The sequence below is a fragment of the Zosterops lateralis genome (genome assembly GCF_965231275.1).
Source record: "Zosterops lateralis genome assembly, chromosome: 20".
Taxonomy (NCBI): Eukaryota; Metazoa; Chordata; class Aves; order Passeriformes; family Zosteropidae; genus Zosterops; species Zosterops lateralis.
The window spans coordinates 10988791-11015761 of NC_139780.1; the positions used below are offsets into that span (position 1 = coordinate 10988791).

At 46.5% G+C, this 26971-nt stretch overlaps 1 protein-coding gene across 3 annotated transcripts in view; it reads right to left on the bottom strand.

Annotated features, from left to right (window-relative positions):
* Positions 1 to 4508: 4508 nt before the first annotated feature.
* The window catches only part of FUBP3 (far upstream element binding protein 3), a 38412-nt gene continuing 15949 nt past the window's right edge, over positions 4509 to 26971 (bottom strand). For 2 of the 3 annotated variants that reach the window (XM_083875636.1, XM_083875635.1), the window contains exons 6-19: positions 25909 to 25980; positions 25142 to 25199; positions 22388 to 22550; positions 21433 to 21531; positions 19426 to 19530; positions 18924 to 19026; positions 18182 to 18282; positions 16819 to 16960; positions 12053 to 12213; positions 11220 to 11293; positions 10633 to 10709; positions 7132 to 7203; positions 6324 to 6451; positions 4509 to 5277 (exon numbers count right to left, since the gene is read on the bottom strand). In XM_083875636.1, coding sequence (XP_083731762.1) covers positions 5269 to 5277; positions 6324 to 6451; positions 7132 to 7203; positions 10633 to 10709; positions 11220 to 11293; positions 12053 to 12213; positions 16819 to 16960; positions 18182 to 18282; positions 18924 to 19026; positions 19426 to 19530; positions 21433 to 21531; positions 22388 to 22550; positions 25142 to 25199; positions 25909 to 25980 — 1364 coding nt within the window. In that variant the 3' untranslated portion in view covers positions 4509 to 5268. The remainder of the gene's footprint in view (positions 5278 to 6323; positions 6452 to 7131; positions 7204 to 10632; positions 10710 to 11219; positions 11294 to 12052; positions 12214 to 16818; positions 16961 to 18181; positions 18283 to 18923; positions 19027 to 19425; positions 19531 to 21432; positions 21532 to 22387; positions 22551 to 25141; positions 25200 to 25908; positions 25981 to 26971) is intronic. The other variant, XM_083875637.1, reaches the window with a different exon arrangement.

Genomic DNA, 26971 nt, shown 5'->3' on the forward strand with positions numbered 1-26971 from the left:
TCTGCTCCCTCTGCCTTGCTGCCCACAGCCAGGGCCACGCTGGCCCTGCCTCTCTAGCAGCTGCCAAACCCACGGGCCGCCTGCGCCAGAGGAATTGCAGGAGCCGGTTGTGGGAGACGGCAGCTGGGGCTGGGCAGGACCAGGATCTCACAGGCATAGCTTCCCTGATCCACGGCCGGGCTGGGGCTGGGCAGGACCAGGATCTCACAGGCACAGCTTCCCTGATCCACGGCCGGGCAGCGTTCCCAGGGCCGGGCCCGCGGGGCTGGAGGAGCCCTGACACAGGCGAGGAGGAGGACGCGGGTGGGTGACAGGGACGGGGCTGCCCGGCAGACAGGTGATGGTAACCCTGGGTTTCACCAACCCTATTTCCCCCAAAACAAACAGAGCAGCAGCTCCAGCCTCCCCGTGTAACGACTCCACGGCAGCAAAGTTTAATATTCCCTGGCGAATGGTCCGGACAAGGAGGCAGCGCTGAGTGACGGCTCCCACAAAGGGCAGGGATCGTCTAATCCCCAGGCCCGCGGCACCTGCACCCCGGCCCGGCCGGGATTAAAGGGGAGCAAGCCGGGCTCTGCAAAGATCAGAGGCTTCATTAGAGCGGCCTTGAAATAGGATTTCCTCAAGTGATAAGGGGCAGGGTGGGAAGATAATCTGGGGAGCTGTTGGTACCTGCCCCCACATCACACCCAGAGATGCTCTTTTGGGTCACCTGCCTTGAACGTGGTGCCCCAGACCTGGAGGGAAGTGGCAGGGCAGATCTGGGCACCCACTGTCCCAAATCCTTCACCCAGGGATGGCTGGTTACCCTCTGCCACCTTCCTCCATACCCACTGAGGAGCTGACCAGACACGCTGCCCTCCCACTGCCCTCAGCTCTGGGGGCCACTCTCTCCTCCTGACCCAGAAGCTCTGGCTCTTGGCTCTTTCAACTCATCTTCACATCACATAACACCAATTTCTGCTCATTTCCACCATTAAAACCTCCAGAAAGTTTCTTTTGTGTCTTTTCCAGCCTTATGAGAGCAGAGAAACACTGCCTGCCATGGGCATTGTGCACCGCTGCTACCCACAGCAAATCCAGCAAAAAACCCCCTCCAAACCAACCAAATGAAAGATAAACAGCTCCCTGCATGGAATGAACACCATATGCTGCTTGACAGGATACACTGACACTGCAAGATCCCAATTCCTCACCCTGTGCCACAATCCTACAAACACCAACAGCCCTGAAAATCCCCTTGAGAGTGGGAGGAACCAGGTGGGTTTAGGGGAGAAGCAGCAGTGCAGGTGGGACCTTGTGAACATCCACATCCTGTTGGAAAGCTCCGTGTTAAACAGCAGGAGCTCTCGCTCTGACCACGCTGCCCATTACTGTAAATACAGCATTCTTTTAATGCAATTAAATATTTAATACTTGGAGAAGGGGAAAAAAAATGTCCCACATCTTGTCTCTTCTAACAGTCATTTCAGTCTAACTTGCAATGGCCGTAATGTAGTTTGTTCTCAAATCATGTAAAATTAAAGGAAGTATTTTAGAATATCTCAGAGTCTGCCACTCCTAAAAGAGCCATTCCTGTTCAGGCTCACTGAGTACAGAACATGGAGAGCATCAGGGTCATCCTGGACTCAGGGAGATGCTTTAGTGACAGGGGTTTTAGGGCTGCTGCTCAGAAAGGGTTTGCAGAAGGACCACAGTTGATGTCTGCTCAGGATTCAGGCTCTGCCTGCAGAGTGGGGTGGGGGCTGCCAGCTTGGGGGGTCCTGTGGGACATGCCCAGATACCCACATACACCCAGCAAAGCTGTGCTGCTGGGGAGAAGTGAGATGGATTCATTCTGGGGGTAGCAGAGATATCATGTGCCCAAGCCAAGGCCTCTGAAAAGGGATTGAAGGAAGGAGAATTTTTGTCAAAGGTAGGAAAGAACAGGACTGGGCACGTCCTGCCAGGGCCATTGACTCCAGTCCCACTTCTCACAAATCCCACACTCTGGAGGCTGAGCCTTCCCCAACTGAAGGTCATCTAATGGGATCACCTCACTGCCCCTCAGGATACTGTCCTGCCATGGCCCTGTGCTGGGCTTTGGCTCCCTGTGAAGAGGAAAAGGCTGCACCATCCCCATCACCATTCATGGACTCTGAAGTCCCAAATGTGTCCCACCTGCCAGCTCCTGCCCAGCCCTCAGGGACTGCTCCTGCTCCATGCAGCATCCAGTTCCTGCCAAAGGGACAGACAAACCTTCCCTGCCTCAGAATCCAGCTCAACCAGGGCTTAATCCATATAATTGAGAGTTAAATTTGCCCCAAGCTGAGCAGGAGAATTTGGTTCCTCTCCTGGACACCAAGACTTGGCTTTGAAGGCACCACAGCGGCTTCTGGGCTGCACCACACCCACACACCTGAGTCGGGGGCCATGAGGAGCTGCCTGCAGACCCCAGAGTGAAAGGGGAGGGGGCCTGGCCAGCCCTGGGGTGGGACTGACCATCAGACAAGTCCCAGAACCCCCTGGATGGACACAGATCAGGAAAGCAGCAGGGCTGGAGGAACCCAGAGGCCACCAGCTCCTCATGAAGTGCTGAGGCATCTCTGCCTTAAACCCTGCCCCTCTCCAGCCCATCATGGACTCAGAACAGTTCAACATCCATGGCCTCTCTGCCCAGAGCAGGCAGCAATAATGCAAAACAAATTGGTGACCTTGGGAACGTTTCAAGCACTTCATCCTTCCAGGACACCAGACTGCTGATGAAACCCCAGCTTTGCAGGCACCATCTTAATGACAGGCCAAATTTCAAAGGCTTGCAAACTATTTCTTGTGCTGCTGCCCCACCCCCTCAATAAAAGGTTGCATCAGAAAGAGATATTTCCATAATTTATAGTACGGGCATTTCACTGGGGATACTCACTCATCTGTACTTACAGATACATTTAAGAAAATGCATCCTCCCACAATCCTGCACCATTTACGACTATTGGCACAATCTGTAATCCTCAGTCTTCAATTAAGGGACACCTTAGGGTTCATTATCACACAATTGCTCCCTGTGAACCATGCCAAATGCTGTTTTGGCACAGAGCTTGGAAGATGAATTAGAAGGAAGTCTTCTCGGTAATGCCCGCTCCCAATTCCCATCAGCAGCCTTTATGCCCTCCTCTAGCCATTTTTTCCCCCCTCTCCCCTCTTTCCAAGTGGCTTTTACTATCCCATCTTTCACTGTCTCTCTTGATTCTCTGGAGGTATATTTAGAGATGCTACATCTCCTTTTCTTCCGGCTCTCAATGTGCCTCCCGCTCCCGGCTTTGCAGATGGGATCTTCTTTCCTCCCTTCCCCCGTCACAAACCCTCCCCACAGCTGCCTGGGAACAGGGGATGGAGCTGCCAAGGATTGGAGGAGCTCAAAACTCGTATTTTACAAGAAAGGGATCCCTGAAGGGGCTGCAGTTATTGCCAAACTTGGCCTGGGCACAAGTAAAGATTGATGCCCTTAACACACCCGATAACGGCTGCAGACACATCCCTCCCATCCCTCTCCCAGCCTGTGCTGCTCCAGCAATCCCCTTGCAGGGATGGATCCTGCATGGATTCAGCCACAAAGTTGGGGAAGAGCAACAAGTTCAGAGTGTTAAAACCAGGGGCTGCCAACTCCTCAGCAGTAAAACCTTTCCAGGGCTGCAGAGGAAACCTCTCGCTGTTATTAACACAGATCCTCCTGGGATCCTTCTGACCCAAACAGTGACAATGACAGAAATTTCCACGGGAATTCTCGGTGTCACAGCACCAGGAGAAAGTGACAGGTACAGAGTTCCTCCAGAATTAAGGCTGATGCTGCCCTCAGTGACTACCCCAAACTCCCTGGGATGCGGCGCAGGGAGGGAACAATGGAGTCCGACAGATGGGAAAATACTTTGCCCACAAGACACTTTGTGGAGATTTTATTATATAGAGTGTAAAATGCAACTGTCAGTCAAATAAAAAGAACACTTTTTTTTTTTTTAAACACCATGCTCAACATTATCCAATCGCAGTTCTTTATAGTTAGACATTTCAAGCATAAGGAAAAATAAGGAAAGAACCCAAGAACAGTAAATTCAGTACATTTAAAAACGGAATGTCCCGCAGGGCAATTAAAAATGCAAGAAAAAATAGCTTCAATTCCGTTTTTCCTTTAAAAATACACTGTTATCTGTACAAGAAACACTACAGTAAACATCAGAAATCATATTATCCCTTTTATTAAATCAAAATTATTTAGCGCGTACTGTGGTTAATACTAGATTCATTTATTTCTCTAGGTAATTTGACAAATATTAGATAAGAAAATATTTAAAAGAAATGAAAAAGCAGAAAACACCTTGGAATTAAAAAATAGTTACTACCTTTTATACGGTTTTATGTTCCACAGTGTTTGTTAAAGGTACTAATAGCAGATTCATTTTAATATTAAAAATAACAGTATTTATATTTCTGAGAGCATAGAAGAAGTTTTTTTTTCTTTTCTTTTTTTTTTTGTCTTTTCTTTTTTTTAACAAGCTTGGAGGTCTTAGATACATAAATGCAACTAGCAATGGAGACATGAAAACATGTATTGCTAAAAAAATTAACACATTTTTATATTACCCCTTTAGACTCTAGAAATTATACAAACCCTACAAAATGCCCCCCCCGAACTTGCAAACAGTAACTGTTTCAAATACAGAAATCATATCATTAATTACAATACATATCATAGTTCAGTTTTTTAAAAATGCAATAAAATCAAAAGACAGCCAAGATACAAGAAATTAGAAGTAAAACATTTAATGAATTTACATATTTAAGAATATTTAAATACTGTTTAATTTTTTTTTTTCTTTTTAAGATTTGTTACATACCACCTAAGACTTCCAAGCCACTCTTTCTGTTCCAACAGAAAAGATCGAAAATTAAAAGGAAAAAAAAAAACCACACAAAAAAACCCACATGTTGAAATGTCACAGCTCTGGGGTGCGTTTTGGTGCCTGCAAATTCTCTGGCTTCTCTCCAAAAAGAATCCCAGAGTTTTTTTTTTTTAATAAAAATTTGGAAACAAAATTACCAGCATGTCCATACGTTTAGTACATTACTTATTGTTCCTGATTCTTAAAAAAGTTCAGTATAGATTATCCTACAGCTAGTGTTTCACAAACAGAAAAGTCTTCATCAAAATGTTGCAAATCTAGAAACCTCTGTTACAAAAAGGTTTTCTTCCACAACAATTCCAAGGGAAAAAAAAATTGCCACGAGGACCTTGTTCTACTGCTCCTGGAAAGAAAAGAGAGAGGGGAGAAAAGGAAAAGTTACTGAGCAGCAGCAAATTATCAAAGCTGTCAAGCCCTCTTCCCCCGGCACAGGTCTGTCCCCGCTGCAGCTGAGCGTGAAACGGAGCTCAAAGGATGCTCAGAGCTGCCACCAGAGCCCTCTGCCCTAACGCTGTCCCAGAGCTCTGCTGCCCCTCACCAAATAGGATCTCTCTTTACATCAGGGCAGACTCGGGGAGGAACCAAGAGAAGCCCTTTTATCACCATGTCCAGGTCACACTTTGCCAGCGCCCGCGGTGAGTGCTGGCACCGGCACCCAGCTCCACCTCACCGGTGTGAGCGGGGAGAGCAGGGCAGAGCAGCTGCTGGGGGCCAGCATCCACAGCAGCCTCTGCTCCTGGAGCCAGAGCTAAACGTGGAGCCCTGGGGACAAGTGTCAGACCACAGCAAGATGCCCCTGTGCTTTACACAAACTTTGCTGCTTTGCTTGCTCCGTGAAGCTGGTGTGTGGGAAAGCACAGAGTGTGATCAGGATACATCTCACACAACTCTCTGGTGGGCTGAGTGACAGCTGAGGGGAGATTTTACTCAAAAGCAGGTTAATACAAATTATTTTTCAACAGTCTCTTTTTTGGTCTCTTTCAGGACAGGGAGCTGCTGAGCACACAGCTCCTGTCCCAGCACGAGAGAAAGCAGTGCCTGCACTCACAGTTCTGGGACGTGTCAGTGCTGTGCTGCCTCACCAGCCTGGCTTCACCATCCTTTTACTCTAATTCCCCAAAATCAAATAACTGCCTGGGGACTATAAGGAAAGGCTCCCAGGAGAAACAAAAAACCTCTAAGTCCTCTCCTAAAAAAACCCTCACCCACCCTGTACAGGAAAATAAGACTTTGATGTTGAGGCAACGCTTCTGTTCTCACTTCCTCAGCCACAAAACATCTCTGCTTCATCATGTACACCTGAAGGAGAGTCCCTACACTACGGCAAGGCCAATATACCAAATTGCCCAAGAGAAGGAGCAGAGGGGTTTGGGGAAGGTGAATACAGACCTGGCTGTGGGCCTGAGCCTGCCCTAGTGTCTGCCCGTAGTAGGCAGCCTGCTGTCGGTAATACTCTGCCCAAGCCATTGTGTAGTCCGGCTGGGAACTTGCCTGAGAAGCAGCACTGGCAGCATGACCTGGAGGGAAAGAAGAAAAAAAGGAGAGATAAGCAATCTAGAAGTCCAAGCCTAGTCTTAGGATCTCCTTTTGTCAAGCTTAAAGAAGAGCCAGCCCCCTTCCAGCTGCTGCAGACATCTGACAGAACGACACTCCGTTGTGTGGGACAGCAGGACGGGCTCCAAGCTGAGCTGTGAGGGACAAGCCACGAGCAGGCAAAAAGCATGCAGAGTGTTCCTGCAGCTGCAGGGACAGGCTGGCAGCCTGCACACCCCTCATCCTCCAAGGCACAAAGCCTGCAGCAGCTCCGTGCCAAAGCAAGTCCAGAGGTCGGGATCATGCACTCCATAACACAGTGGAGAGAGCCAGGCCTGTGATTTTCCTTGAGCTCTCCTACCCTTTCACAACCCAGCTCCAGCTGTCTGGATTTTGCCAGCATCAGTTCCTGCGTGCTCTGTGTTTCTCCAGGCAAGCGTGGGCACAAGGGGGCCAGGGTTCAGTGGGAGCAGCTCTCCCGAGACAGCACAACCGAGAGCTCCCCGTGGCAGCACTACATGCACCATCACCAACAGGACAGCACCAAAGGGCATCTAGAAAGGACTGGAAGCTAAAAATGGCAGGGATGGAGACGCAAGTCATCAGATTAGAGTTAACTCCTTGTAACGAGCTGATCCATCTCCAGTAAGCCTGTTTCACTCACTCTGTTTTTTGAAATACTCCTCCCATGCTTTGCTGTAATCGGGATGGCTGTTCTGCTGCTGGCTCTGTTGGCCTGTGCAAAGATGACAACAAGGGGCACGTCAGTATGGAACAGGTGACAGTTTCCAGCCAGTGACATCCACCTCTCCACTAGACAGGCCCTGAGTCTACTCCAGTTGCCCAGAGTTGACACTTCAGCTTCCACTCTTCTGCAGTGTTGGGCATCTTCATCTCAGGGGAAGTTGAGGAAAAGCTTGAGCTCCTGATCTCACCTCATCTGCTGAAGGGCATGAAGCCAAATGTCACCCTGCTGGAACCTGCTCAAGCTGGTGCACGTGGCTAGGAGCTGCCCAGCCTGCAATCAGCCACCTTGGGCTCCCAGACTGCTTGCACTCAGTGCAGGAGAGTTGAGACACCTGACACAGCTGAGACCTGTCACCTCCAGAGTTGCCAAGGGAATGGCCATGTTTTGAGTCACCTCACTTGTTTCTCAGGGGCTGCATCTTTTACCTCTGCTCTTTTCTGTGGAGCAGAGCTGAGGGACCCCTGGGGGCAATGCCCCTTCATACACCCTGCACAGACATGAGCCTCCAGCACCACAACCTGCACAATTCTGACGCAGCCACTCGGCTCCCAGCTGCTCAAGGTGCTATGAGCCCTGCAAAGGGCACAGCCAGCTCCACTGCCCACAGAGCACAGCCCAGGCATCACTGAAGAGGCAGCCATGACATCCCTAAACAGCCATACAGCTGGCTCATGGTGTCATCTCCAGGCTCCTACACTGTTCCAACAAGGGATCTCCTCACTGATCCCACACCTTGGGCTCCACCCAGCACAGACTCCCCATCTTTGAAGCACTAAGCAACCTTCAACCCAGTATATCTAGAGTGTTACAGCAGGGAGAGACCGGCCAGCAGAGACAGAGGAAGGATACCTGCCCTTCCCACGCTTCCCTGGATCGCAGTGGGAGCACAGGGCCCTCAGTGAGACACAGGACAAACAAGCAGCAAACAGCAGCTGGGAGCTGCAGAGAGGCACAGCAGGAGTGGGGAGCACGAGCTACTGTGGACAAGGAGAGCAGCAAGGACAGAGGACACGCGTGGAGCAGAGCTCTTCCCATCCCATCCCATCCCCGTGCACAGCCCGGCCCTGACGCCGGCCCAAGGGGGGCTTTGAAGTGGGGGGAAGGGGGAAAATAATACACTGCAAGTGTGAAGTGGGTGGAGGGAAGAGGGCAGCAGTGTCCTGTCCAGGGGCATAAAAGCAGGTTAAAAGACTTGACCAATGCTACAAGTCAGGACCTTTTCTGGCAGAGGTCAAGGCTGCCTCAACTGTCCACCTGCTAATGCCAACAAAGGACCTCCTTCAATGCCTTTTCTTTTCAGAGAATTACAGTCCACAGCAGGCTGAAAGGACACGCAGCTAAATGCATTTCACAGCAAAATGTTTCCCCAGCCAGTTAATTTATTTAAGATGGGGGAAGTAATTAAAATTTAAATACATGTGTAGGGGGTGGGGGTCTGCCCCTCCTCCCACAAGGAGGGCACTCGAGGCTGTCCCCAGGACGCTGTGACAGGGCTGACACAGCTATGACACACAGGCTGCAGCACTTGGGCAAGGGACCCTGCACGAGGCTGTTTTCAAATTAAAAAGTGCAAAGGCAAGTATTTACCTATTTCTTACAACACTCCTCCTATGCCTTGGTGAGCTCCACCTGGGCACCACTGCAGCAGAGGAGTGTGGTGGAGGTTCTTAAAGCATTATGTGTGTTTCCTCTTTCCTCTCCCAGCCTGCCTTCAGTGTGCCTGGCTACAAACAGGAACAGGGAGCATCCTAAGCACACATGGAACTAGGGAGCCAACATTTTCCATCAGGCTCTACAGCAGAAATAAAACACCTGCCTCCAAAACACAGCAGTGTGGGACTAAACCCACATGGGGGAGAACAATGGCAAGGCAGGAAGCTCCAGGGGTTTTGGGAGCCACCTGAAACGTGACAGTGTGAAACTGTCACTGGGGTATGAGCTGCATTATTGGTCATCAGGGGGCTCAAGGGGGCTGTGCTTACTACACTAGGCTCCAAAGTCAGGAGGGGTGAGCTCAGGGAAGTTTAGAGCTCTTGAGGGTACAAAGCAAAGGAATAGCAATTTTTCCTGTAAAACAAGTTAATGAGAAAATACTCTTCTTCAGTACCATACTATTTCACTCCTGTACAGAAGAAAAGTCCATTGAAGCCCACCACTGCATTTTAATGTACTGAAACCAGAACAACTGCTGACCTTCTCCAAGACCCTAGAGCTCAAAGGAAAAGTCATCATTTCTAGACTGTAATTGCTAAGAGGCAGGACTGATACAGAGTTTAACACACACTTCCCATGCAGGATTGCCATGTGCCACCACAGCACACATTTCAGAAGTGCACCAAGTTAACAAAGCAGCACTGAGATTTCCAAATTTCACATATTCACAATTTCATAAATACTCAAAAGTGATGAGTGTTACCGGGAATCACTAGTGCAATTGCAGGCATTGTCCCTCCAATGATTCCTCTACCTCAAAGGGTGGGAATTCATACCAAAGTTCATAATCTACTTCATTGCTAAATCAGCCTTAGCAGTGAAAAGCACCTGCCATTAAAATCCTTCAAAATTACCACACACCTCCCCACCCCCCTTTTGGTGCTTAGCTTTAGTTTAATAAGACCAGACAATTTAAAAACTCGTGTTTCTTTAAAAATTGTGACTGCAAGGGTCCTTTTGACATTGCCACCATCACGAGCTTTGAGATTACCAAGCAGACATGAATCTGCTCTGTCCATGGCAAACCATTCCTCTGGCTGTTGGAGACATAGGATGATGCAGCAACAGCATCACCACCAGCATTTACTACTTGAATTATTCTGAAAAGGTGACTCTGCATTCCAAACTGCTTAATTTTGACTCAACAGACTTTCAGAAAAAAATGACCAGTACAGGAGCCCTGCCTAACCTTCCTTCCATCTCCTGCATCTCTCTCCCCTGTCACTCCATCAGTCTGGAATTTGAAAAGCTTATAAGAGAGAATGAGAAAATGAGAAAAGCTTATAAGAAACAATTAAATAAGAAAATAAGCAAGAAATTACAAGGTCAAGAACAAAGAGATGGAAGGGCTCAGCACCAATAGTGTGCCTGTTAGGGGGAAGTGTGGTTGGTAAGTGCTTGCCTGGAGAATCCTGGGAGAGCCAGAGGCAGGAATATTTTTATTAGAGAGGAACAGACAGCAAGGACCAAGTTTCTACCCAAAGAGCAGAAAGAGGCAATAAGCAGTTAAGCACACAAAAAGCAAAATTTTCCATGGCCTTCAGCTTGTCTTGAGCTCAACCACCACCACACCTCTTCTGCTCAGGAAATCACTCTGCTGTTTTCACACACGTGGTCTCATGGGTGAACCTGCCTTTTGCAGGCACAAAGCAGAGACTGCAAATGGAACACCAACCCTTCTCCAGCCCAGGTCCTGGCACTTACTTGGGACTTGCTGTCCAGGCTGCTGCCACGTCTGGTAGGTACTGCCCCAGCCCTGCGTCATGAACGCCTGAGGACCACTGCAGAGGACAAAAAGCCATGCTCAAGTAGACAATAAAATACTTACCAGGCCACAGACATGAAACTGCCTAGAGAAGAGAAGTGGTCACTTATAGTCAGCAGCTGCTGAACAAACAGGTCAACACGGGAGCAAAAGGAAAGCTGTGAAGGTGTGAACTGCTACATCCTGCCTTGGTGTCAGTCTGCTCATGAAGCCAAGGTGAAAATACATCACACTGAACAGCTCTCCTTGTGCTCTATGTAGTTCAGGCTTCTTCCCATGCTCTTACTGCACCACAGATAGGAATTTTAGAGATGCCAATACCTACCTGGTGTATAATTTAATAGATGAAATCTTTCCTGTAGTCAAGCTTAAAGGATTGAGCTCGCTTGCTGTTGCTTCTGAATGCTCAATCTTTAAAAGGCTCCACTTATACCCCACCCCTTCAGGGCCCTCCACACTTCTCCCAGCACTTTCTAGCTCCCAGCCATTCCCCCCAGCCCATGGATGAGGAGATGCAGCAGCTTACTTTTGATGAGGTGTAGCAGGTGCTTGGCTGAACGGACTTTGACCAAATCCTCCAGGTCCACCCATGCTGGTACCCTGTCACAGAATCCACAAATATTAAATTCCAGCTCCAAGTACAGAGTGGAGGCAGCTACTATGAGTAGTAAGAAAGGAGAGAAGACAGCCTGGGACACATGGATCCTGAGGTTGGTGTCAAGCCTTCTCCTCAGCGATTCAGCATGAAGGCAGCTTTTCAGCTTTGCCATGCTCCAGTTCAGTATTTTCCATAGTTTTTTACCAAAGTCTCCCCTTTCAGTAGTACTGCAGCCTGACTTTATTAAGCTTGAATACCACAGCACTGCACTAAGAGTAATATAAGTCATCCTGAACTTACTGAGCAAGGAGTTGAGTGTTTCATTTTCAGGACGATGCTGCCAGGACTGTGTCATTCTCCCACAGTGACACTATTGTCTTCCTTTCAAAAATCTCCTTTGACAGCCTTTTCATACCTTATTATTGCTGGTTTTCTGTGGAGGACTGTACCCCTGAACAGCCCTTGAAGACCCATCGGGAGGCCTGAGCGGGTCGTGACAGTTTTCCCTCTCATAGAGCCATATACACTACCCAGGATTATGTCAACAGTCAAATCCTTCTGGGACCACAGCAAAAATTAACCAAATGGATGCTGGAGGGCCATCAAGTTCAAGCCAGCTGCTAAGAGGCAAATGGTTTTGAAGCTGAGTAACGCAAGCACGTGCATTCCGTGCCATCCTGCGAGTCCAAGCCTATATGTACCCAGGAGTGTCAACAGCATGACTGAAAGGGATAGAGCAAGAGAGCAGAGATGGAACTTACACCAACTTTCTCATCTATGAGATGTCTAGCGAGCTCAATTTGCTGGGGGACCCCTCTGATTGTGAATATTCTGATGCCGGGGTCTGTGTTTGGGGGAGGGTTTCTCTGCAGCTCCACGTGCGCTCCCGACTGCTGGTTTATGCTCTTGATGTTCTCACCACCTGAAGAGAAGAAAGGCAAGACATAAGGAGGGATATTCAGCATCTCTTTCCATAAGATCATGTCAGTGTCAGGTCTTGGGAATGGATTACAGTCTCAGCCACCTTCTATGTGTCTCAGGAGAGATGGGCTGAGGATGGCAACAGCAAAAGAAACTGCAGCTCCTGAGCTCATGCTGCTCCTTTAACCTACCTCACAAAAATAACCTGAAACCTTGAGCTATTTTAACAGCTCTTGGGGTCATGGATGATGCTGCCTAAAGAACACACAAGCCCTGCCAAGTGCCCACTGCCAGGCTCCCAACAAGATGTAGCACGACTGGGACATACTTTGACAAAACAGATGCAAAACCTGCATTGACTGAATTCCATTGTTTTTGCATAGCTGTTCAAATCCTCTAGGAAACGAAGGTCACCTGCAATCTGAACATGCTGGTTTTTCTTTTTTTCTATCACTAAGGCAAAAATCCACCAGCTACATAACAAAGCTTAAGCCTTCTCCCACACATGAGCTGTTTGATAGGTTATTGCCTCAAAGCAGCTTCTGCTTACAAGGTTTCCTATTCACCCTGCAGCCACACATCCTTCCACAGCCACGGCAGCACACAATCCCAGGCTGTCTCCTGCTATTTCAGAGTTAGCTGTGCATGCAGTGAACATGTCTGGCTCGTTTGCCATCCGGATACACAAGAGCACAGGAGTGCTGCTTCCAGCAGGATGCAGCAGGGCCAGGCAAAGTGGATCTGATTTCCTCAAGACCTGCTAGGTCCTGGTCTCTTCATAAAATTTGCTTAACAAAAGCCTCAGCCAATGTTACAATGGCTCAATTCTTCTTTTGGAAGCTCACACAACTTACAGACCAGCTCCACTCAACTGGAGAAATTAAAGGGTGTGGGGAAGGAAGGGGTTTTACAACTTTTAAATCACAAACCAAAAAATCATCAGTCCAAAGGATAGACAGCAAGCAGGATGGAGAGAAAGGAAATGAACCGGAGATTTTTGTTTGGTTTTCATTAAAAAGAATCTCTAAAAATAAAGGCCTCAATTTTGCTCACATTTCCATCTCTATACATCCAGCACAACTTCAAAACAAACTGTGGATGTTGCAGACACTTGTTCATTTCATTGTAATGGACTCGTGACCTTTTTAACATTTTAAAGCCTTCTTGGGGAAGGGAGGAGGAAAAGTTGCCAAAGGGCAATTAACTCTTTCTAAATGAATTTTTGAAGATGCATTTAACAAAAGATAATCATGTCACATCCCTGGGCAGACAACAGGGATTGTACTGTGCAGCCAAAAGCCAACTCACTTACTTTCAGTCAAGCATGGGAAAGGAGTAAGGTGAAGTTTCAAAACCAAGAAGGTTTTTTTTTTTTTTTTTTTTTTGTGTCATGCTTTTGTCTGATGCAGATTTGTTTGAAGCTCTGGTTTTTATATATCGAGGTGAGATCTGAATCAACAGCCATTTCATCTGCTTAGTGAAAACAGAGGACCCTTTCAGGCAACACAATTTGAAGGAGTGGCACAACTTCTTTACTGGGTGACAGAGGCACAGCCAGAGGTTGCTACTTGCACTGTAGACTAGTTTCTCCTTCCAAAAGGGGATTAAAAATCGAAGCATTCTCAAACTGGAAGCAAGGAGAATACAGATTTCAAATCATTGCCCCATTTAGCATTCAGCATCAACCCTGTGGGTTGTTGGGCCTGTTTCTACAGCAGCTCCCTCCTACACCACACAGTGTAATTAAGTTAGCTGCCTCTCCAGGTTCGGTGAGAGTCTGCAAGCTCCTACCCCCACACCAGAAGGACTCAGTGCCCCTGTCCTCTTCACCCCGCAGCCTGGTACATGTCAGAGTGCTCCCTCCCACCCAAGGTACCCCAGCCCAGCCTCAGAGCACGCAAATGCCGTGACGCGGCAGCGGTGCCGGAAGGAGTCGCGTTCTCCACGGCGAGGTGACCCGCTCGGCACATGGTGGCTGTCTATAGAGCATTCATCCCGCTCTATTCTTCCACCTGATGGGGGGCAGGAGCGATCCAGGAGCGGCCTCCCGGCTGGACGTGAAATCCTAAAGCAATTAATCAAACCTGCTCAAAGGCCGAGCTGACAAGAGCCAGGCCGGGCGCAGTATCTGTCAGGATTGCCGTATTTATCATGGAAATCCAGGGGGGCCCAGGGAGGCGGCGGCTGTTTCCAAGCACCACCAAACACAGACAGACTTTGACATGTGTAGGGTGCTCGCCTCCACCCTTTCCTCAGGGCCTTTGGGAAAGAAAAGCTGCACCTATCCAGGCTCTAGGGGAAAAAAGCCACGTGCAGGATCTGCAGAGAGCCCTGCCAGCTCCTAAAAGCTCACGCTGCCAAGCCGAGACGACCACAAGAAAAGGGCACCAGATCTTCTGTCACGTATGCTGCAGGAATTGAGCTGAGAAACTTCCCAGCCTGTCCCTTCTTCCTGCTTCTCGAGTGGTCACATGGAGCTGGGAGCACAGGAGAGCACACACACCACACCTGGGTGCCTAGGGCACGTGGGTCAGCACCCTTTGCCTTGGTGCTGATCTCCAGACAAGGCTGATGGCTCAGAGTCCTCAGCCACATTTTACAGAGAAGGCCAACAGCCCCTCCTGTATCACAGCAAGAAAAAACACCCAACAGCTGGAAACTGCTCAAAAGCTGTCAGGGAGCACAGAGGTTTTGTAATTGGTCACTGTTAAGAAAACCCCACTAAGATCTCCTCTGCCCTGCACTGCCCCACAGGCAGCGGGGGAGGAAATAACAAGAATTGCCTGTCTTGCATCAATATATGGAGACTGTAGCACATCCATGCTGGTCCAGACCCAAAAAGGCAACGCTACAGCCATCACTCACTTGACAAAAGTGAAGGCTACAACAGCCTAAGAGCACAGGCACTGTGAGAACACCGATTACAAGGTGGTATTACAATGCTACCAGCACTCAAATCACCATACAACTAGTAATTAGTCACTCCAGAAAGCTTCTGATCTGGCCAAGTAAGAATCCCTATTTTGCTGTTGTGGAAACAAAGGTAAAAAGCCACCCTTCACCTCCCAGTGAGGCTTTGCCAGGCCCTGCACTTGAATGCTGGGACATTCACTCCACTACCTGCATTTATCTTTTCAGCACACACTGCTCTCTGTAGTCACAAATGCTCCACTTCAGTGCACCGCTGAACAACAAGTGACCTTTTCTGATCCTTTATTAAAGATGACTAATGGATACAGCAATAAAGTTTCATTATAATTTGATTTTTCCATACATACAAGTCTCATTCGTGGGCTTAAAATTTACTTTGCTTGATCTTTTGGCCAACTGGTCTGTTCAGTGAGGACAAGCATAATCACTGCAATTTCTGTATAATGGGGAAAGCAGGTGGTTTTTCATACTGAAAAAAGTTTTCAGGTTTGTGAACGGGCTTGTGGCAGAAAACAACATCTGAAAACAATTGCAGCTATAGGGCTGGCATGCCTGTGTCCCTGGTCATCCAACATGGCAGGCGCTCAGGGTGCTGTGGGGACAGGCCCACGGCAGGGAACAGCAGGGATGCGCAGGAGGGAAAGAGGCCACAACAAGTCTCACCACAAGCTCCCTCCTGCCGGGAACATTCAAAGCCACTGAAACTTGGCCCAATGCCCTCAAGCCTCTGCCTCCTTTTCTGCTGTAGCTTATCTATTCCTATGCTATTCTTGCTGAGGCAAAAAGCCAGCTGTGATTACTTAAATAGTAGTTCAGGCATATGTCATTCTTTCTGAAATCAGCAGATAGAAAAATGAAACACTGCCTTAGATAGGTCAGTGCATTAGCTCAGACCCATCACAGCAGTTCAGAGCTAGAAAGTTTGTCTGCTCCTGGCTCTACCCTAAGTCCTGCCACTGCCCCATGTGCAGTTCTTGCTCTGTGACAAACTGAGTGTGCTGCTGATTCTCAGTTTCATAACCATCACAGGGTTGTTCTGGTTGAGAGGATGACTCCTCATCCATCTCCTTAGCATGGAGAAATCCATTGGCCAAGCAGCCAAGGGGCCTCCATGGCAGTGAACACGCTCAGCCAAGTGGCACAAGGTGCACCAGGCTTCTGCGCCAGGTCAGGTGCCAGCACAGAGGCAGAGAAATCCTCCTACTTAATTTCATTCATCACACACTTCAGGTATGAAGCTGGAAGCAGCTACTGTTATTAGCACACTCAGAGACCTTCCATTTCCTCACGCAGCACTCACAGAAATCCAGCACGATGAAATGACTGTTCTGCTTGTCCCTGATAAACAGTCTTTCAAAGGAATTCTCTGTAAAAAGGATCCACAAATGAATCTGCCTTTTCTCAGGCAGCTGCTTGTTATAACAAGCTTATTTGACAGCTCTGCATTAAGAGCCTCTCTTACAGCTTGTGAACAACAGCCTGGAGAATACAGTTATGAGTGGGAACACCACAAAGAAAACTACCACAAGCACTTACAGCTTATTCCTATGCTGCATTCACCAGGCACTGAACACCTACAATCACAGAAAACCCCAAAGCTTCACTGTCAGGCAGCAAGAACACGACCATTCTGAGAGAAGGATTGCAAGTTGTGGTATCTGGATACCAAACCCACCTTTGCCTATAACGAGGCCACATTTGTCAGCTGGAACAGTGTAGGTGATTTCCTGCATGCCCCCAGGCGTTCCAACACTCCAGTCCCCACGGCCACGACCTCTTCCTCGGGCAACAGCCATGCTGCCAAAGCCATCTCGTTCCTTAGAAGGCAAAACATGTGTATCAGTGTTTTTATGCTGGCCTCAATGCACATGAAAAACAAAATAAAGCCAGGTCAGTTAAACTGCCTCATCATCAATGGCATTGAAAGGAGATATTCCTGGACCTCAGTTTCACATTCAAGATTTTGAAGCACTTTAGAAAAATGCCAAGTGATGTAGGTTACAGTTGCTTTTCTGATTCAGGAAGGTATTTTTATTTTTAAATGCATGCCTTTACATCTGCTGAAGTAAACCTATAAATAAGCATCAACTACTTAAGGACTTTCAGTTTGTGTTGGGGGGGGTCTCTAGAGCAAACAATGGATCTTGGCATTGACACACACAAAAGTTGCTTTCAAACCCGTTCAAGTGTCATCCTGCTGCAATTACTCAGCAGAAATGCACAAGTTCCAAAACTTCCAAAGGAAGCTTTTAAGTTCAAAGACACTTAAAGGACACACCTGTTTTGGGTAAGTGGTTTTCCAAAAGCAAATGCCATGGGCAGTCAGAGGCTCCACGACAGACCTGAACATTTCAGTGAATTACTACAACAAATTATGAAATCAAGTATTCAAAAGGTATTGAGGCTAGAAGAGATATCAAGATGGACAAATTATGGACCTTGTTGGACAAATTATGTTCAGGTTTCTGAAACGGCCTAAAATTTTAATTCCTCCTAATATAAAGGGAATACAGAACCTCTTTCAAGAGTCTGCCCTAACACTTCACCCACCTTTGTACTTCTTACTCTCATGTAATGCAATATATTGGTGTGTCTTAGGGCACAGTGACACAAAACCTGAGCACTCAGCACCTTCCTGTGCCTCCACCAGACCAAAGGGCTGGAGTCTGAAGATGAGGCACCACTGAGCACTGGCAATGCTCTGCTGTCTAAGCAGATCCTCCAGTCACAGTCTGATGCTGATGGACTCCATTCCATTAGGTCACTGTTTCCAAACTTAACAACTAAACAGGAGATAGATGTAGAGGCCTCATAGGCCTGGGGATAGAAGAACTTCCCACAGCTCAGTTAGCCCACATTACACTAAAAGAACTTCTACCATAAACAAACCAACCTCAAATCCAGCAGCTCTGGGCAGCAGCATGTGTGGCCTACCAGGGGAAAATGGAACACTGCTGCTTTCCAGAAGATGGCCTCCATCCCTCCATCCAGCTGCCTGCATGCAGGCTGCATTCCCAAATAGCCCTTCCAGAACCCACCTGTGCCGTGAGGATGAGCTCACTGATGATGTGTGCTGCGTGCTGACACCGATCGGGGAGCCCCATGACCTGCGCGACTCTTTCGCTGCTAATCCCATCATCTGTGGAGAGAGGGGCAAAGACTAAATTAAAAGCAGAAAACATCCACTCATCAACAAAAGCTTCCTTCCAGCACCACCACTGCTGGCAGCATTTTCACACCACAGAACTATCCCAGGAGCTACTGCTTCCCTCCACCTTCAGCCCCTCTTCCCTGGACTGAAAGAAGACAAAACCCAGCCCACACTGCGGAGGGAACAACACTCAAAAGAAAACACTTTCAAATGTCAAAAAGCCATGAAAGAGACTGATGTAATTTTAAGAGGAAAAAAAGTAGCTTTGATAGGTGATCAGACAGCCAAGGACCCAGAGAAAGTTACTCAGAATTAATCAACTCCTGATCCCCAAAGGCTTTAATGTCCTGAAGGATAATTCTTTAACAGGAAATAAAAGATTTTTGTTATTTTATTTATCTGTATAATTACCACTCAAGACATGACTGTTGTGACATCTAATGTTTGCAAATGAGCTGTGTATAATCTTACTCTCTGAAAACCAGGAAGTGCATGAGGAGGCAGCACATCATACTTAAATGGGTTTCAGAAAGAGACACAATGCACCTGTAAATGAGGAAAGTCTGGCTGTTGGAACCCAAAAGTGGAACACTGGTCAGAAAGCAACGGCTCTCCATCCTCACACAAACCTGGTTTAAATTGAATCCTAACTCCAGCATCATTCTGAATCTTTTTGATCATTTCTCCATTTCTTCCTATCACAATTCCAACAGCAAACCTGGGCACAGAGACCTGATGGGAAAGGCAAAGGAGTATGAAAGTGCAGAGAACTAGACTGAATGACTCTGATTTTACAAGGAGATGCTCTTAACTTTGAGGACAGGCCATGTTAGGCAGCTCCAGGCTACAGAACTGCATCGCTTGAGAAAAACAAACATGTGGCCACAAATTCCTTCCCCACTAAATGAACTCTGCACTACAAGAATGCAGCTTAAAAAAAAAGACAATTACAAACTGCCATCTGGGAGTCCACAAGAACTCCTCCTCTTTGCAGAGCCAGACTCAATTCTTCTGGCAAAAGGACACAACACATTTTAAAAAAGGAGCTTACAGGTTACAAGTGCAGTTGGATGAGTCCCCCCACTACCCATCCCACAGGGAGGTTAGCAGAGTACTGTGAAGGAAACGTACCTCTATGCTGCCTCCTCCCATTCTAGCACTGAAATCACTGCGTACGCCTCGGAAGTCTGCCTGATCTTTCTCTCGGATGATCTCCAGTACCATTTCCCTCGCTTGCTACATGGGGAAAGAAGTTACAGTTAGCTTCAAATTCTTCTGCTTGCCCTCCTGGTGTTAGGGCCTCAACAGTGGATAATGGTCAGGCTTCAGGCAGAGGGATCTCCACCTGCTGAATGGGAACAGCAGTCTGATTTAGGACTTCTTTTTACAAGTCTGTTCTTGATGGCATCTTCCATGCCTGACAAAACCTGCCAGGTGCACAAGGTGGCAGTTGCTTGGGTGCAATTGCTTCCTTCAGTCTTTCAAAAAGGCCCTTTAACCTTTTAAGTATCTTTGATTTTGTTTTGTTTTTAAATTAAAGGAAGTGAAGGCCCTTTCCTACTGATGGAACTGAAACCTATACAGTAAAGTAGAAGCTGCTGGTAGCTGGGCTGCACTGAGCTTACTAACTCTGAGAAGTTAAGCCCAAGTCTGCAGCAATCCAGCAAGACATTTTCTGAGACAAATGAATATTTTTCCTACCTACTGGCAGCACTCAAGGCCATTCAAAAGCCTGCATGTAGCCCAGCTAGTGAAAGCGTACCCTGCAAATCAACCAACAAAACAAAAAAAGCCTACATGTCAAAGCCAAGCATTTGTTTCTCTCTACTACCAGTCAAGCTTTTGACATCTTGGTTTATTTCCAAGCTTGAGGACAGTGGCAAATCTCTCTCCTTTCATTTTTTAATGTATTTTCCATGTCCTCAAGGTATTTTTAACAGAAAGAAATAACTCAAAGACATTTCAAAGATGCCAAGACAGAAATACCGGTGATAGTGAGATTACATACAGATTTGAGGGAGTTCAGGAACATTGTTGCAGCACCCATAGAATCCCACCAAACCCAAGGATTCATCACACTTCTTAAACATTTCCTAAGTATGCTCAATTTTAAGTGTCTCAAACATCTTCCAGCCTGTGCAGTATCCGTGTTTCCTTGAATGGAAGATGTGACAACAGCAACTCTTGCAAAACAGAAGCCACCTGGGAAGTGGCAGCACTGAGAGTATGATTTGGTTAAAAGTAGCCAGACTGTATTTAAATTCCTTTTGCACAGCTATACCTTCACAGTAAGTTGTTGTGGTTTTGTTTTTTTTTTTTGTTTTTGTTTTTTTTTTTTAGGGGGGGGGGGGAAGAAATGAACTCTAACATTTGCAGTAAGAAAAATACTACCCAAACACTGTGCCTGAGGAACATCAACTGTTGCAGCAATTTATGATTAGGGAGATCCTATGAAACAGAACTACTTTTATTGGAGACAGGAATGCTAAGCTAGATTTAAGTACTTAGCAAGGTATGAAAGGCATTTGCTGAGAAGTGGAACATGCCGTGGCTAAACTTCAATGCTCTGATTCAGGCACTCCCATCACACTGCAATCCCCCAGTCTCAGCTGATGGGAGTTCTTCTCTAAACTGCAGGTACATTCACATCTGCAGAACTCTGACACAAGGAGACTGAGGCACCAATATTAAGCAAACCCCTTGGTTTCAGGAGTTGTTGTGGGATTGGTTTTTAATTACCTGCGTCGATTGGCTGTCTGAGGTGGTTTTGTGAAAGGTTTGCTGTCTCAAATGTGTGATTCAGTCACTAAGAAACCATTTGCTCAAGTGACACAGAGCTCTCATTTTCTGTCACACAGACTGGAAAGCATTTCAAAACGACTTTCTCCAAACCCTCCACCTCATCTCTGCTCCTACCCATGTGCAGTATTTATGTGGAGTGATAGCTCCTAAGTTATGCTGTAAAACAAACTACTCTGGTGTTTTAATTTGCTCTACTCGACCTTTACAGAACAAACAAAACCAGGAAAGATTATTACATTTACAGTTAGATTTGACTCCATTAGATGCTCACAAATACACTCAGGTTTAAATTTCTCCTCAGTTCTCTTGGGCAACCGGTTTGCTTTTGTTACATACCTGTACTTTAAATGCATCTCCAGTAATACGGAGAGGTTTATCTGCTCCAGTAGGCAAAGGACCATCTTGGATCATAATCATTTTCACACCTGTTCGCTCCTGAAGAAAAAGCACAGAGCAATTTTCTAAGCAGAGTCCCTAAAACAAGGGACTAGATTTTGGTTACTAAACATTATGAAGGTCAAACCAGCACCGTTTCAGAATGCACAAATTCAGGAACAGTCCTAGAGTTTAAAGGACTGCTAGAAATTGCACTGCTCCTGAAGTTCTCAAATAGCTGAAATCCTTGCAAGAAAAAACCCTTCTACCTCAACTACTGACTTTCCAGTCACTTCCAAAGTCTCCAGCTGTCTGCATGTAACAGTTATTAAGTGACCAGCCTCCAAACTATATGACAGAGGTCTAATCAGGGCACTCAAAACCCCTCCATTTTTGACCCTACATGTTTTGCTATAACCCTCTATTCTTTAAAAACTTGTACCAGATGGACGAATAAAGAACGTCCAGGAACACAGTTTATACATAACACAACACTTAATTAGAAAGGGGTGGGATGAGAAAAAAAGATGACACATGGCAGCTTTACCACAGATCAGCAACAAAAAAGAAGCAGAGCACTCTACAAGAGCATGGCTGGCATTAAAAATACTGCAGAGCAGAGCAGACATGGCCCTTCCTCGGCTAAAGGGATCCCCTCCTAAACAGCACACACCAAGTGTTATCTATAGCACAAGGGTTTCTGTCACAGTTCTGGCAAAAATCCACTACTTGTGTGGCTGGGGCCACACTGGTTTTGTAACACAGGATTGGATTGGAGTCCAATCTCCGAAGGCAGAAGAGTAGTCCCTGCTGGAGAAGGTTAGAGCATTCAAGGCTCTCCATTTCAGCGTGTTCCAGTGGATCTAGAGAAGCTGCAGTAGGGAAGAGAGCCCTGAAGGAAATGCATCTTGCGCACCTGCAACTGTTTTATTGTTTCACCTCCTTTGCCGATGACTAGACCCACTTTGGATGCCGGGATCAAAATCTCCTGAATGGTACTGTTGCCATCAACATCGTTGTGAAAACCAGGTCCGTTCCGACAGCGATCTACAATCTGCCCCAGTAGCCGTTTTGCTTGTCTTTGGAAAAGAATCGAGGGAAACAACCATTAGACAACATTGCTCCACGTGACCAAGAGACCAGGAACCATCGGAATGCAGAGCAATCGGGGAGAGGAGAAGTGGAAAGATGGAGGAAACCATAGTCAGCACAATGTTTGCCTTTTTTTTTTCTTTAAACTCTTTGATGTCTATTTTCCCCTATCATGATTACTTATAAGCAGTTTGATTTTTGAAGGGGAAGAGAAAAGGAAGAGCAGCAGCATGCTCTGACCTCTTAGGAAGTTAAGGACAACAGCTGAACTACAGCATTTGGGGTGCTTACTTCAAATGAAGATGCTCTAGGTTTTAACTTTTCTAACACATATACAATAATAAAACTCAACCTCTGTTCTCCTTCTCAATCATGACAAAAAGATACAAACTGCTCTGATACTGCCACAGCCCATGGATTAACCATTCTCTGATCAGTCACAGGCAACTGCTTTGCTCTTCTCTACCTGCTCTTACCAGCAGCATCAGAACACTGTCCTAACACAGCCTCTGCTCCAAGCAGTAGGTGCTGAAGCTACACCACGAAGTGAGGCAGGGATACTGCAGCAGCCAGCAGTGAAAGACTGGGTTCTTCTACTCCTGGTGAGAAGAGACACACAAAGAAGCATTTGGGAGATTAAAGATCCCTTCTCTAAAATCTTTAGCACGTCAGAGGTAACTGACAGGGTTTCCCTTCATCTTGAAGACTCCTATATCAGCACATCCCATTCCTGCCCTTGTCCCACAACCCTTCTGAGAGCAGAAGTTCACTGGCTCCCTGTACAGCCTAATGTAGCATCTTCCCCTCTCTCCACTTCACACCAAGCCATATCAGGCACCCTAAGGATAACTGACTTCTCTCTGGAGATTTGAAGAACCAGTAAAAAGTCATCCCTGCAAGCAGACATTCCCCCAAGGTAGCTCAGAGGGTGGTGCTCTGAGGCTGCACTCAGAGCAGAGCACTGCTTGCCCTTGACTTTCTCACGACAAAAGGGAAAAGATGAATTTCTGGAAGCCCACTTCAAATATTCTGGAAAAATCTTAGGAGGTTTTATTAATCTGCCTAATATTTTGTGCAAAGTTCTTTTAGTGATGATATAGAGACAACAACAGTTAATACACAACATATTTCAGATGAGAAGGGGTCACTCAGAAATTAACCCTATTAGTGTGTCACTGGATCTAACTAATGAAGATATTCTTCACAAAACCCTTCTCAAAGAAGTCTGAATGGTTTCCTTACTTCACTTCCTTTTTCTACAAGTAGCCTGAAAAAAACAGTTCAAACAACCAATTTGTCAAGAGTTTTACCACAAAAGCAAATTAAATTTAATTTAATTCTATGTCCATGTTCTGTTTTACAAATTTAATATTCTTACTTTTAAAATTTACTCACATTTTATTTAAAGACACTCTTGGACACAAGTACATTTAACTGCTTATTTCAGAACCACAAAGTCTTAACTAAACCTCTCCCCCATTTTCCCATAACTGCATCTCCTGAGGCACCCCAGCTTTTTACTATTTTGCTCTTGTTCTTAAATATCCTTTGCTAAAGGGGGAGAACCACTTCAATATCAGCAAGAATACACTGCCTGCCCTATAATGTGAGTTTGCCAATTATATTTATTCTGGCTCACTGCTTGCAGTATTATGGTAGAATAAGGAGATGTAAGTACCCTTAGATCTCTTTAGGAATGGAAGAATGATGAGTGTGTCTTCTCTTTAGAGAGACAGTCTTTGCACCAATGTATTTTCAAACGCAACTCAAAGATTTCCAGATGGATTTTAAAAAACCCACCTACCCAAAGGCTGGGGAGAGAAAGAGCAGCTCCATATGTTAAGTGTGTTCCTGTAAGCCTGAGGATTCTGGATCCAGTTCCAGCAGGAGGTCCTCAACTGGTTTGTGAGAGTCTCAAACTCAGCTCCTGGGAAGGGGGAGGGAGGAAACACTGTCCCTAAAGTTTCTATAGGTCTAAAGATAGAAATCCCTGCTGGCTGGCCACATGTCTCTACCATGCAAGGAGCAGAATCAAGACTTGGGTTCAGTCCTTTGCTTCTTGTTGGCAGCAATGCAGAGACAAGCACCCAGTGGGCCTCATGCTGCTCTGCAACAACACCAACAACCTCCAGAGTATCCTGGAGTGGCACCCACAGGCTTTAGAGGCCTCATGCAGCCCTTCTTCAGCTGGAAGGATGACAATCTCTATAGGAGTAAGGAAGCGAAGGGGAGAAGAGAAGTGCCCTTCAACAGCTTAGCTCAGTATCCTGGAAAGCTGCAGTTACAAAACTGCATCCTAGGTGCCCTAAGAGCAACCTCACCCTGCGGAGAGGAATTCCAAAGAAATTTCTGCAGAGGATTCAAACTGCAAGTGGAAAAAAAAAAAAAAAAAAAAAAAGCCTTTGAGGTGCACAGTTTAAAGCATCAGACCAAGAGGTTCTATGCTCCAGAGACCCTCAAGTTTCTTTAGGCCAACATTTGCTGGTGTGGCTAATAACCAAAGTAGCACCACTGACAGAGCACAGCATTAGGGAAAAGAGAAAGAAGGAAAAAGGAGAGAAATTAAATCAGAACTCACTCAATGCTCTCTGGTGTCCCAGTGAGTACACAGGGTCTCTCGGGCATCCCACCACTATCTGCAAAGGAAACAAGGAGAAAACTTGTGATATATGGAATTAAAAATGTGGCAGCTATTTAAGTGACTGTGAAGCACCAATGGAAGCACCACCCACTTGCACACCTAACATGCTAAAATATTCAAAGACATCCAGGATCAACATATTTTAAATGATTTACTGGATGTCTGCATTCTTTTAAAGCCTTTCCCACCAATTAAAGGGAGGGGTAAAAGCTCAAATAACACTGATTAACAGTCCCCTGTACAGCACAGTGCTGTACACTGCTGTACCCAAAGCAAACTGGCACCAAATGATCCCATTTGGACAAATGCTCTCATTTTTATGATGCAAAGCAAGCTGTATGAAGAGCTGCTGCCAACCCTTCTGAAATGTATTCTGCCAGGAGGTGGAGCTGACCAGACCAGTCAGAGGCAAACCACAGAGCTGAGCAAAGTGAGAAAACTCAACAGCTTCAGGTCTAAGCACAACATGGATTGTTCATCTGCTCTGCAACCATCTGCTGGTTAAAGCCAGTTCCCTCAGTGTTCCACTACCCAAACCTGTTTTCTACCCTGGTTGGGAGGTGGGTCTCACAACAGCTATCCCATGGCTGTCTTTGTCCATGTTAATGGTGACAACACCGTGAGCATGGGAAGTGCCTGATCTAATGGACACAACACCCTTTGACACTAAAACCTGTTCACCCACCACACAAAGAGAAGCTTACCTGGAGCAATCTGAATTTTGCAGCCAGACTCTATCTGAATCCGTGAGATCTGCTCTCCTCCCCTGCCGATTACTGAAATGAGTTCAACAAGCATCAGAACAAACTGTTTTTCCTGGAAACTGCAGAGCACCTTCCCCCTTTTACTCTGCTGCAGCTATAAAGGAACAGTTTGACTCCAGGATTGCAGAAGAAGCATCCACAGCATGACCAAATTTATCAAAGCAGAAAAACATTAAAATACTGCTGAACGTTATTCTATTTGCTTGGAAAAACAAAACAAAAAAGCCCGTCTTGCACAGGAATGGAAAGGAATAAGTATGAAAGAAATAAAGCAGTTGTTTGGGTGATGCTAGGAGAGTAATTTAAGTACATCTTGTTCAGCCTGAACCAATAAGCCAGTTATTTGGAGTACCAAAAAAAGGTTCTTTACAATTCCTATTTTACTGCCATTTTTGAATGGACATGCTATTTGGCCGTCTGCACTCAGACAGAACCACATACTGAAATGCTCTATCAACCTCCAGGGAACACAAATACCCCTCTCTCTTAACTCTCTGAGTTGACACATCACTGTTTCACAACAACACACCCAGAGCACAGATTGTGTCAATCACCATTCCTACCCTTCTCAGACTGTAAAAACAGCAAAGCTGTCAACTCAACCAGGTATTCCTGGCTCAGGATGCCCCAAAGAAGCATCTCAGCTGTGGGATTGCATCCCCTCAAATCTGTTTGATATGAGATAACTCATATCTGCCCCTGAACCAGGGTGAGACACACATGATGCCTGTAAGCTTCCCTCTCCCATGGTCAACATCCTCCAGGTGTAGCACCAGGACTGGCAAATGAAGAGGTGTGGCAGGAGAGGAGGGAGCCTTTCCTTTGCAGGAATTTGAGTTACAGTCTTACAGTGTCTTTAGAGTCAGGACAAAACTTGGCGCTCTATGGGGTAATTACCACGGGCTGTTATTTTCCTCTTTACTCTCCATGTATCAAATTGGAAGGGATACACAGAGACCCAGCAGTGGAAGAGTCTATGCAATCACTGCAGTAACACATCAGC